Consider the following 11,976-nt stretch of genomic DNA (forward strand, 5'->3'; position numbering starts at 1 on the left):
ATACAAATCTCCATCCTCATAGTTGTCTACATAGCGTTTCCTGCGGACAAAGATGTCAAGGGACCAGGTATAAACAAAGACACTTGTTAGCAGCAAAATGTGGTACATGCTACTCCGGTGTGAAGTAACATTGCTGGTACAGTGGATGTGTGAAGAGTTTATCCAGGAATCAGAGGATGCAGTCCGCCACATTCCACTCGAGCACGCCGGCAGATGAAGCAGTTTGATTGGACAGGTCTGCTAACGTTAAAAGGGGCGTGAAGTTTGCTGCTAGCAGCTAGCTCCTGTGTGATCATCTGGGATCCTGTTCATTTTTGGCGGCGCCCTGCAGAAACGAACAAAAAACGACACTGTAGAGCGTATATTTACAACAAACACGGTTTAGTCTGTAGTCTGTAAGCCGTGGTAGCGATCAGGCTGATGGACAGGAACATTTAGTGAAATGGTGACCCGGGCTCTCTCTCTGGACATGGCATTGTGGCCACTGGCGTTGATGCTAACTTAGCTAGTTAGCTCAGCAGGCTAGGTAGCTGAGCTGCAGGCTGTAACTGAATCGACTAGCTAGCGATAAGCACAACATATCAGTAGCTTACATTAGCTAGCTACGCTGTGTTAGCTAGAAGGTAGACTCGCGTTATGAGAATCACTTGAGAGCAGCGTCGCTACATTAACGTCACCTACGTTAGAGTTGAGGCGAACATTCATTTTGTACTCAAAGTAACCATCTGGCTAGTTTGGCTAAGGCTTGCTAATTTAACGTGCTGACATGCAGTAGTAGTTGAGCAGTGTTTGAGTCACCAGCCACTGCTGCTTTGCACCAACAGACTAACGGGTCGGTAGCTAACAGTTACCGGGCATTGTGCGGTATGTAGCCATGACATGCTAACCGTCTATCAGGAAAGTTTGTGATTGGTTATAACGTTACAGGCAGCGTTAGCACAGGCTAGTTCTGGCTGAACATATGGTCATGATATGAAGAATTATAGAGATAACGTTGTTATAATTGATAGCCAGTGTTGAGCTGCTTCAGCGCCTCAGTTACACAGACGACGGGGCCTTGTAGATTGCTGTGGGTTATCTACACCGCGTTAGCTAGTTTGCCTCACGCCCGCTCAGTTGACTGACGGATGATGTTTGTACAAAGCATGTAAAGTTATCGAAGTTTGGAGAGCAACAATGTAACATCAAATCGCTGGTTAACCATCTTGAGTTCATGAATTGGTGTCAGGCAGCGTTAGCTTGCAAAATGAACAACTCAGGAGGAGTCATGCCACAAGAAAAGATGGAGCTGGATCTGGAGATCCCATCTTCGGTAGTTCAGGCCGATGGACACTTGAGAAGATCCAACAGTGCACCCATGATAAATGGCTTAAGGTTCTACATTATGACATAGTTACAATAATTTACTGCTGATTCCTGTGTTAAATATGTTAACACCCTTCTTCATTAACACTGAAGTAAATGCATTATCCTGTCCTCAGGGGGAGAAGACACATGACATATGTTTTGGTCTGAATCTTTCATTGCAGTGATAACTCCCAGGTGTTCCAGAGAGAGGTCCTACGTAGCCGGAGAAATAGCACTACAGTTGTCAACAGGCCCAACATGGTATACTCCTTTTTTGAACATGTTTACTCAAGTAAAGAGTGTCTAGATTGTTGAGTATTTAATGTTCTCCTCACATCCTTCTTTACAGGTCCCTTCATCACCTATTCGTGTTCCCAGCACCAGACTTCATCAGATAAAACAAGTAAGAAATGGCTTTTTTTCATTATGAATTTGAGCATGTCAGACCACCGTCTCCCTCTCAAGCCATAGGGAGTGATGGTGTTTTAAAAACATGCTAGAGTAACAGTTTTTGGAGTTCACAGGGCCATCGATCTTACAGAGTTGATCAACTGGTAGTATCAGACTCCAACAGAAGAACTGGTTATTACAGTGTCATCTACTGCTCAAATGTCATATCCATAAGTGAAGTGGAAAACGGTTCAATTTTAGCCTGTGAAAAGAGATTTCGGTTGTACCTTTGAGTCTGATTTAGTCTTGACTACAGCTACATGAGAGAGAACACTGTTACACTTTGTACATTTCAAATTAGTTCTACAAAAGTATGTTATTCAGAAAGTCTGAATGATGACTTGGTAAACTAAGTGGTCATAGGCATCAACCCTCTCGTGTGCTCTTGCAGGAAGAGGGTGTAGACGTGATGAACAGAGAAACTGCTCATGAGCGGTAAGCTATGTAGTTATGGATGCAGATGTTGGATGAAGATTTCTCTGAATTATTACTTTGTTGTAGGTAAAATGGAAATTGACATAAATGTATTCTTGTCATCTATGTTTGTCCATACAGAGAAGTTCAAGCTGCCATGCAGATGAGCCAGTCCTGGGAAGAAAGCCTTAGTCTGGTAAAAAAAAAAAAAAAAAACACAAACATCTCTTCATTACAGCTTGTCCAGCCCCTGTCAGTGTTGTTGATATGTTCTGTTGCTCTGGATCCTTGAAAGTCAGCTCTGCTGCATGTTTTGGCCCCGAGCCATTGTTGGCCTCTCTATTTCTGTAGAGTGGACAAGTACAAACATGCTAGATTAACACTTAAGACATGGGAGTTAACAGGGCCACCAGTCTCTCAAGGTCAGACTGAGTTGGTAGTATAATACTCCAACATTCTTGCTTTTAATGTTTATAACAATCTCACTTTGCACTGTCATGGACGTACAGTTAGAGTTGATAAATGTATGTTGTAATGTATTTTTAGAGTGACAATGATTTGGAGAAGTCGGCATCTTCATCTCCAAAGCGCATCGACTTTGTGCCTGTGTCGCCTGCCCCGTCCCCAACCAGAGGGATAGGAAAAAAGGTACATCTGACCCCAGTGTGTCTACATAACCTGTAACCTGATTAGGCAGTGAATAACCAAATGATGGTAATAGTTAAGGCACTTTCATGGTTTGTGGTAACCTGATTTTCCAAATAACCTGCAGTCAGATGGATGAATGGAAGTCTGTATGGTAGCCTGCGGGAAGCAATTTATCAGCAACAAAAAAACCACAAGAACTTTGTTACTGTTGAGATTCTTGAGTGAATTTGTTTCTGTCAGTTTGCTCTAGCTTCAACAAATAAAAAATCCCTTTTTTTGTCTTCTCCATTTTGGCCCTACTTTGACAAAGATATGTTTGTAAATTATGCTTATTTTGATGTCTCTCTCTCGCTCAATGTCTTTCTCCTCTGTTTTCCTTCATCATGAGCAGCAGTGTTTCTCTCCTTCACTACAAATCCTTGTGAGCAGCAATGGCCTAACACCCAGCCCAATACCCAGCCCAACGCGACGCTTCAGGTGAGGATCAAATTTTTCAGTAATACCTTAAATTAACAGGTCTGTTGAGCCTGCACTAGCACCAGCTGTCTCCAGTATGGCTGTTATATCCCTCTGGTGGCATAAAATGTGTCACTGAGCCAGTCTTGGTAGAAAATAACATCATTTCTGTGCACTTCACAGCTAATTATTGCCTCAACTGACAGATTTTGAACAGGTGTATATTTAACTTTAGCTGACAGCTACTGATTGTGGCAGCATTTCAAATCATACTGGTTCAACAACATGTGGGTTTTCTGTGTTCTTCAGCCGACGGAGTCAAAGCCCTATCAACTGTATCAGAGCCAGTATACTCGGGCCAATAAAACGTAAAGGTGAGACGCCTAATGTGCCTTAAAGTCCTAAATGAATGCTTTGAAAATAACTTTCCTCATATCTTATTAATCTACCACTTGAGCCACTTAATTTATGGATATGTTGTAAATGTGTTATATGTTATAAATTCAAGGAATTATGTTCAGACTAAATGTATGTATGCTGTAAATGGGGGTTTCTCTTTGCACAGAGTGACTACAGTATTAAAGCTGACATTTAAAATCTCTGTTTTTGAGCTGGCTAAAGTTATTTTTTGAGATCCACAACAAACCTTAAACCTATGTAAGCCTCTTATGGTTGAACAATAACATAATGATTAAGATATTATATTTTAATTAAGTGCTTTTCTTGGTACTTGGTCCAAGTAATAGTTCACTTGATTCTCTTTTGGATTTGATCACATGCTGTGAAGTATTAGAGACTCTTTTGTCTGTCTGGTAGCCAACTGATATGTCTGTAATTTATACTTTATCAGATTATGATTACAATGAAACACTCATGCAGCTGTTCCATTTTAGATTAACCGCGTGCTGTGTGTATTATAACAGATTTCTGGATCTTTTATTCTGCAGGTGAGATGGAGACAGAGAGCCAACCCAAGAGGCTCTTCCAGGGTACCACCACCATGCTGTCTTCTGATGTCTCCAACCTGTCAGATCTCAGTTCCTGGTAAGACTGGTTGTAACTTGTGTAATATTAATAATTTCAAAAAGGAGAAAGTGTCACAGTAAATCAGATGTGAGATTTTGAAGCGCTCTCTCCCCCATAGTGAAGGTATAGGCAGTAACACAGCAGATGTTTACCGCAGTCATCATTATGACCGCCTGCAGACTTACTGAATGAGACTTGTTTTGTTTCAGTCACTCTCCAGATTTACTGGATGGCAGCCTCAGCAGTGTCAGCTCCTCTACTGACTCCCCGGGCAAGATGGAGGGAGTGTCACCCTCCTCGTCCAGCAACTCGCCCTTTGCTTCCCTCCAGGATTTGTCCCCAAAATGAGAATGGGATAGCAAGAGACACTAAAAAAAAGACAGGCACAAAAAAAGCCCCTCTCCAGGGAACCAGTTTCCTTCTGAGACCCTCCACCTCACTATTGCCTAGATTTAGTTTAATTTTCCATGTCTGCTTTTGAATGGCTGTTTTCATGGCTATACTCTGGAGGGTCTAAATATGTTTGAATCAAGGAAACGAAAGCCATGGATGAGGTTTTGTGTGTAAGAGGTGTAAACCGAGTCAAACTGGGAATGACTGAAGACACTGTGAGCACCAGCTGCTAGTAGAGGATCTTGGATGGTGCTCATCTACATAGTTATGTTGTGTTTAAAAGTGGCTATCCTGCAAATCTGTCCTACCAGTTCCCCTCACTGGAGAGAGACACTGAGCACTGGACAAAAAAAGACTATCTGGATGTGTACATTTCCCTGTTTTTGTGCTGGAAAACAGGCCTTTGTATGTACACAGTCTGCAGATTTTGTAAGAAAAGATTTAACTTATTGTTCTCCTGCTTTGTTTGTAATTATGTACATATTAACCTTGTCAAATGTCGTACATGGTTTTAAGTTTGGCTGTGAGGTGAATGTGGGCACAGGTCTTCAACAGAAAAAGTTTTCTTTGTTAAAGGAACATGAACTACTTCTGGGGTACAACTATGGAAATTTCCTTACTGTCCTACTGTAAGAGAAGTTATGTTTTCAGCAGGTATTCTGAATATTTTTATGATAGGCTGTGAACTGTGGTGAATTTTTTCAGTTTGGCTTGTATGCACCCCTCTGCACGACTTACTGCAACTTTAATTGCCTAGAGTGAGCAATTAATGCACCTAGCAGTGAATTGTGGTTGAAATAAGATGGTCATCGCTGGTGGTCTTTCAACACTAACGGTTCCTCTGTATCCTGTGTTGTTGTCAGGATGTTTTTCGTAGATAAAGTATAGAAATGATTTTTTTTTTTTTTTCTGGCAAAATGTTCTTATTTATGGGAAAAAAAAGTTTATTATAAAAATTGGATGGTGATAGGTTTCTATCCCCAGTAAAAGTGACCCATTTGTGTTGTCATTTACACCAAATCAACTGACTGCTGGAATGTGCAGCAAAAACAAAATGGCACCATCATATTGTGAGTGAAGAGACTGTTTCTGCTGTGGTTACATTTATTAAAAGCCTTTTTTTTGCACAGGATACTCAATCCTGTAGTGTTTCAGCTTGTGTGTAAGTCTTAAGAAGGGAAGTCCTAACACTTACATATATATATCAGCTTTCTCTTAAAGAATCCAAGAAATGAAATGTACTGAGGTTGAGTCTGTACTTTCCACTGTCATGGCCCCATTGTCCACGTCTCCTGTGTAACTTGTACGTCTGAACCCCTTCATGGCTCTGTAGCCTCTCGTGTATGTACAGAGGGAAGTGATTGTAAATCATTTTATGGAAGTGTGCCCTTTAATTTAAGGAAAAGTCTGGTTGCAGTTCATTGACTGAATGTTGTTTTTCTTTTATACAAAGAAGGAAATGGAAAAAGTCAGCTTGCCCTGCTGCAAACGAGGTATTTTTTCTAAGATTATGTTTTTTTTTCTGTCATCTTATGCAGTATTCAGGGCATGAATTTAGCAAATAATCTTATGCTATACTGTATGTCTATATTGGCCGAGGTGGCCTTGCTTGTGTCTTTTGTGATTGCCATCGTAGCAGACATCAGGATTAAATAAATTATTTCTTTATGTTTGTGTAGCTGTTTTAAATTCCCAGTAAATTAAATCAAATGCTAATTTAAAATGTCAACCATGCAGCTATGGACCACAATGAGATAGTGTCATCCCTAAATGATATTTACTCCTCTGGAACCAACTGGTACACAAGCAGTAGCAAATCATCTTGTCTGTTGCGAAACCCTACAACACCCAGCCCCCAAGGCAAGAAGCTGGATTATTTTCAGCACCCGTCATTACGAAGCTATCAGAAGCATTATTGTGCTCTACAGCCTCCTAACCAAACTTGCAAAGTGGAAAAAATACCCTGATTTGATCTATGAACATTACATCAGACAGACTTATTGAGACTTTATTAAAGGTTTGATGGAGCATTGATATAGTACAGACAAACAAACCATAGTCTTCAAAAGATCTCTCCTTTGGTGACATGTAAAAGTATCTTACGGCTGGAAAAATAAAAACCCATTCAGACAGGTATCCACACATGCAAATAACTGCATTTAGTCCTCAGAGTCTACACTACAAATGCTTTAAACATCAATATAATGATGGTTACAGGTGAATACCATAACAAAATTTTAATGGCTTTATATACATGTATCATGTTTGCATGTAGATTCCTTCACACTCATGTTAACAACTCTCTGTTACATAATGGCAATAGAAATACAGACACAGGGAATATGAGGCCAAACAGCACGTTGAATGGCCTCATGTTTCTTCACAGACCCTGTTCAGGGACAGCTCCTCTCACACTACAATTCCTTTGACCTGTGCACCAGAGGTCTCTGCCGTTTGCATCAGTTCAGTACTGTGTAAATGTATGTATTAACAAAAATGTGTGGATTTGGAAACAAGTATGCTAAAAACTTATTTTACAGGGGATGGGGTGGACTGAGCAAGTACCCCATCCACCTGCTGTCAGCTCTACACATTGAAGCATAGTGGTGCCTCTGGTGTGAGTGTTCTCTTCAGTCTTTTAGGTCATTTTCCCTCCTCATCTCAGCTCACAGCACTTCATGTGCGTAGGATGACCATTGTAAGAAGACCTAAAATATCACAAGAAACAACGCAGAGGCACAGGACACTGTAAACTCCAGCACACATTCTTTTAACCTTGTGCTTTCATAAACAATAGCGGTGTAGATGAGATTAAAATGCCACCCCCATTTTGTCCTAGCAACCTGCATGAGTTACCTTACTTACCGAGAACATAAGCAGCTACAAGTTTCTTGTTAACACTTAAGTGGAGGTAGACAGGCACAGTAGATTCTTGCTCCCCCAGCGTCGGGAGCATCAGGGCGGCCATACACACCAACCCAAGCAGCACCGTCAGCAGACTGGGTCCTCCAGCAACGGGACGGCTTTCTGTCAGGCACACACACAAGCATACACTGTGATCGGATTCATCACTCAGAATAGTTCAGAAATGATTCAAAACCAACAATGTGTTAATGGGTCATAACATGCTTCACACACAGCTGCAAATTAAAAACAAAAAATCATAAAATGTTAAAAACAGATAAAAAAAACCAACCCAGTGTAACATAAAGCAACAAAAAATGTAAAAAAAAAAAAAAGAAAAAAGAAAAAAGAAAAAGAAAGGTTAAAATAAAAACGCAAACAAAATCTGCATTAATAGGTGACAAATATATACTGTTGTTTTTAAAAGAGCTAACTTTCTAAAACAGATGGGCACTGTTGTTCTTGGCATTACTCAAAAGGGAAAAAAATAGCGTATTTGCATTTGGAAACTATGTTCTAGTGCAGATTTGGTGCTCTAGTGAGTATTTAGAGCAGGTTGGTGTGTGTGTGTGTGGGATTGACTCAAAATAAACTACAGTCCCCATGTTCATGGTAATGTAGGAAGATGTTACCCAGTGCAGCAGTGTGGCTCACCAGTGTGCTTTTAGTTCTTAGAGCTGAATAGAGAAAAAATCCTGCAGGTGCTGATTCAAGTGAATAGCTATAGTACTCCATTACTACAATGCAGTTACAGCACACACATAGAATGAGGATAAATGTTATCCTGTATGCACTGAAGCCTTGGTTTGTGTTTAAACTGTAATTGACAGGCTGCCAGTGATTACCTGCAGGAGTGTTTCCCTGTAGTTCTTAGGCCAAAAAATGTGTTTAATACAAAAAATGTAACTGTATGAAACAATCTGAAGGAGAAACAGGTAAACATGGTATCAGTGAACAAAGTCATATAGTACACACCTACCTATTTTAAAACAAATGTGAACCAGGAGATGATTAAAACCTGTGCATTATTACATTATTATTGTCATACTAATATAATGAGACAGATAGCTTTTTTTATCCTAGATAGGTTAGGTAGGTAGATACATATGTTCAGAGGCCAACAAGATACTGTAATGTACAGAGTCCTGTAAATGCTAAGAAGTTGCTATAGTTTACATTTATACACATTTGGCTCCATCTAGTGGTAGCACCACACAGCACCACACCTACCTGTTTGAAATGCAGTCTGTTCAAAAAACTCGCTGTCTGAAAACTGCTCTTTGATTCGGCGTTCCTCATCTTGGGGCCGGGGGCTGGGTGGCTCCTGTGAGGCAGAGGGACGGAGCGTTGCCGTCACCTCTTTGCGACCCAGAGCTTTGCGCTGACTCTGCTCGGACACTTGCAGTCGGAACTTGTCGTACACTCCATAATGGCATGCTCGCACATCTCTGTGTCTGATTACTCTGTGTGGACAGACTCTTCAAGTTAATACAGACTCTTTCCTTAACCAGGTGGGAAAGTAAGCAGTATAAACAACCATCTGACTAAAAAAAATACAGTAGAAGCTGTCCAACAAACCTACTTGTTGATATCTTGCAAAGCAAGCAGCAATAGAGATATGGACTGGAATTGACCAAGAGCAACAACATCATAGATGAGACATCTAGTCCCTTTAGTGGTATACTTCTACATGAAAAAATAGCTCTACACACAAAAACAAACTCACATGTCAACACAACATTGTGGCTTGACGGCTCCAGTGGCATCCACCACAGTATACTTGTTTGGCGCTGTGCAGAGCACTGACAAAGACAAAAAGAAGACAAATTATCACTATAGTCTAGAATATTAACAGAATTAACAGAAACGATACAGCACACATGGCAGCTCAAGATAAGTTGTGTTTTCCTCCATCCACTGACCTTTGAACTTGAGGGCGAACTCATAGGGATTGTAGAGGGTGAGCACCTGCTTGTGGGACGTCTGCTCGTCTGCATAGAAGACGAGCTCAGTGGGGAACACAAACACGGGAAGGCTTCCTTCCACCAGCTCAGGCTGTCGATGCTGCTGCTGCATTGGCTCCAGCTGAGCTCTTCCCCTTCCCCGTCCACTGACTGCCTGGGCCCCCCACCCCTCTCTACCGGCTATCAAGCTGTGTAAACTCCCCTTTTGGTGGAAATGGCACTTCCCGCTCTCAGCTTCTTAGGGCCATGACATGACACTGTGAAGCGACACAGGTGATAAACAATAAAGTGCATTTACTCAAGAGGCTCAGAGACTCAAGATGATGTCCTTCCAAGATGTGAACTTTAGGCCAACTGATACTGGATTTTTGAGACAAATGGCAATATCAATATTTAAGAAAAAAATCTAAAAACAATATAATGTTAAAACAATATATGGCTTATAATGATAAACTGTGCATTGCCAACACGGTTTCTTATTTTTTGTTCCAGCTGGTTTAAACTATTCATAAGTGTCTGAAACAGTACCTTGTATATTAATGTACTGCTTACACAAGCTAGCTCAGTACAATAACTGTACAAGAGGTCATTCTTTAGAATTGTACACTTAATTGCTAACACTAACACATTTCTTTTTCATCCAAGGACTGTAAATATAGTCAGTTACAAATAAAGCAGGGCAGAGAAAAACGTCAAAGCAAATGAATTCATGAAACTTAGTGAAGTTTAAATAACTCGAGTTGAACAAAGCAAACTGGGCTCTATGTGGCTGGTCACGTGGCTCTGAGTGTTTACATGGTTACTGTAGAGCTCGAGGAGCCTGGCTCGTGGTGTCGCAACACTTTTTGTTCTCCAAGCACACGTAAAAAAATCACGATAAATTCACTTAATTATTGACAAAGCTTCTGTAAAGTCGCTTAGCACTCTATGGGACGTCTTATTTCGTGATTAATTTATCTAGCTAACTTTATTTTCATATCTAGGTAGTATGTAAAGCATGAACTGCAACCTGCCTTTAAAATGCAGTGTAATCGTAGGTGACAACGTAAACAGACGCAAGGAACGAGATCTTCATGTATATATATCCGTCATAAATATAACAACAGAGTCATTCAAAAATAATGTCATACCCGCTGTAAATCTCTAACAGAGACCCATAATTTTATTATATTTGCTTGCTCTGACATTGTAATAACACGTCGTTATAGTGTAATGCTAATGCTGTACTGCACTGGTAACATTGGCTAACGTTAGCCGGCTAGGAAAACCCCAGATGGTAGCTGACTGCCACTTAACGCTGTCTACGCGCAGTGTCATTACAGAAAATAGACCAAAGAGTTGTTTTATTTAAAGAAAAACCTGAGAGTGAGACTTTACCTTGTTGTCAGCACCACGGGTTCGTGTAACGTTAGTGCTATCACCGGGGTTTGTGCTTGTGATCCCACCCTGTTGTTTCTCTCCAGCCTTTTTTTCTTTGTCAATAATATACTGCAGACCTCGCGGTGCATGCTGGGATAACAGAGGGCGAACGACTACGTGCAAGACGTCAACAGAACGGACGTAATGATGTTCCAAGCGAGGAGTAACAACAAATAGTGTTTCTAATAAACTTCAGAAACCATCCTTGTGGAAAACACGCAAATAAGCGCGTCTAAAGCCCCATTAGCACGCAAAATCATTTAGATTTGCGGAATATGTGAGTTTCTGTAGATCATGCGGAACACAATAAGTAACGCGAAAATAAGGAACAAGTCTTTACACATTCACAGCCAATTAATGCATGCACGTTAGAAAAGATTTATTGTTCATCCAATCTATGTTTCAGTGGCAGCAAAGGAAGGTGCAATTGCAAAGAGTTTGATTATACACGATATATAGTATTCTGTCAATAAAAACTGTCATTGTACGCAGAGGAACCTGTCCAGGAAATATCAGGCCTTCATCTCTCTACAAGTAAACATTGTCTGGGTTTGGCCACCATGACTTTCTACTGACCTTTAAACCTACGACGTATGCTTTTTCAAATCCCTTTTGATATAAAGCCTGACCTTGTAATACATATGTGTTTGCAACATTATGTGTGATTTTATGGTGAAGTGTTTGATTGAGTGTTAAAAGGACGCATCAATAATATCTTTTCATGTAACAGCGATGCTACATTCAAGTAGTGTCGGGTATTTCAGTAGAGTAGATGCAGAACAGGCGGTGCTTCTTGTTTTATAATTTTAGAGGCATGTACTGAAAACGACTTTTATTGTTATATGTCCGGTATAAAACATTTTTGGAAGTCTGCCTGAATGCTCATATTTCTATATCCACTCATTTTTTGTGTTTAAACTAAGTATGTATTTTCTCTTAAATCTGTTCCTGCAAG

The 11,976-nt window shown here is 40.5% G+C and overlaps 2 protein-coding genes and 2 non-coding genes across 4 annotated transcripts; 3 read left to right on the forward strand and 1 right to left on the reverse strand.

The window, feature by feature from the left end:
* The first annotated feature begins 109 nt into the window (after positions 1 to 109).
* pabir2 (PABIR family member 2) lies at positions 110 to 6,402 on the forward strand. Its single transcript, XM_018669413.2, has 10 exons — positions 110 to 1,374; positions 1,530 to 1,608; positions 1,697 to 1,750; positions 2,189 to 2,232; positions 2,353 to 2,407; positions 2,758 to 2,859; positions 3,251 to 3,336; positions 3,625 to 3,689; positions 4,263 to 4,359; positions 4,551 to 6,402. Exons 1-10 carry the CDS (start codon positions 1,214 to 1,216, stop codon positions 4,687 to 4,689), a joined length of 882 nt encoding a protein of 293 aa, XP_018524929.1. The 5' UTR covers positions 110 to 1,213; the 3' UTR covers positions 4,690 to 6,402.
* Positions 1,782 to 1,923, forward strand: LOC127142749 (small nucleolar RNA U109). Its single transcript, XR_007813780.1, has one exon. It is a non-coding gene; the product is annotated as a small nucleolar RNA U109 (small nucleolar RNA).
* Positions 2,516 to 2,669, forward strand: LOC127142753 (small nucleolar RNA U109). The gene has a single exon (XR_007813784.1). It is a non-coding gene; the product is annotated as a small nucleolar RNA U109 (small nucleolar RNA).
* Positions 6,403 to 6,726: 324 nt separating the features above from the next.
* Positions 6,727 to 11,140, reverse strand: mospd1 (motile sperm domain containing 1). The gene is made up of 6 exons (XM_018669454.2): positions 10,980 to 11,140; positions 9,561 to 9,859; positions 9,365 to 9,440; positions 8,869 to 9,101; positions 7,600 to 7,761; positions 6,727 to 7,442 (listed from the first exon to the last, which is right to left on the reverse strand). Exons 2-6 carry the CDS (start codon positions 9,712 to 9,714, stop codon positions 7,411 to 7,413), a joined length of 657 nt encoding a protein of 218 aa, XP_018524970.1. The 5' UTR covers positions 9,715 to 9,859; positions 10,980 to 11,140; the 3' UTR covers positions 6,727 to 7,410.
* Between the last annotated feature and the right edge of the window lie 836 nt (positions 11,141 to 11,976).

The sequence above is a fragment of the Lates calcarifer genome, linkage group LG8, assembly GCF_001640805.2.
Source record: "Lates calcarifer isolate ASB-BC8 linkage group LG8, TLL_Latcal_v3, whole genome shotgun sequence".
In the NCBI taxonomy this organism is placed as follows: domain Eukaryota; kingdom Metazoa; phylum Chordata; class Actinopteri; family Centropomidae; genus Lates; species Lates calcarifer.

Coding starts and splice junctions, on each gene's coding strand:
- pabir2 (XM_018669413.2), top strand. CDS start 1,214: ATGAATTGGTGTCAGGCAGCGTTAGCTTGCAAAATGAACAACTCAGGA. Junction 3,337..3,624: donor AGCCCAACGCGACGCTTCAG/GTGAGGATCAAA, acceptor TGTGTTCTTCAG/CCGACGGAGTCAAAGCCCTA. Junction 3,690..4,262: donor CGGGCCAATAAAACGTAAAG/GTGAGACGCCTA, acceptor TTTATTCTGCAG/GTGAGATGGAGACAGAGAGC.
- mospd1 (XM_018669454.2), bottom strand. CDS start 9,714: ATGCAGCAGCAGCATCGACAGCCTGAGCTGGTGGAAGGAAGCCTTCCC. Junction 7,762..8,868: donor ACAGACTGCATTTCAAACAG/GTAGGTGTGGTG, acceptor TGTGCCTGACAG/AAAGCCGTCCCGTTGCTGGA. Junction 7,443..7,599: donor TGTAGCTGCTTATGTTCTCG/GTAAGTAAGGTA, acceptor GTGATATTTTAG/GTCTTCTTACAATGGTCATC.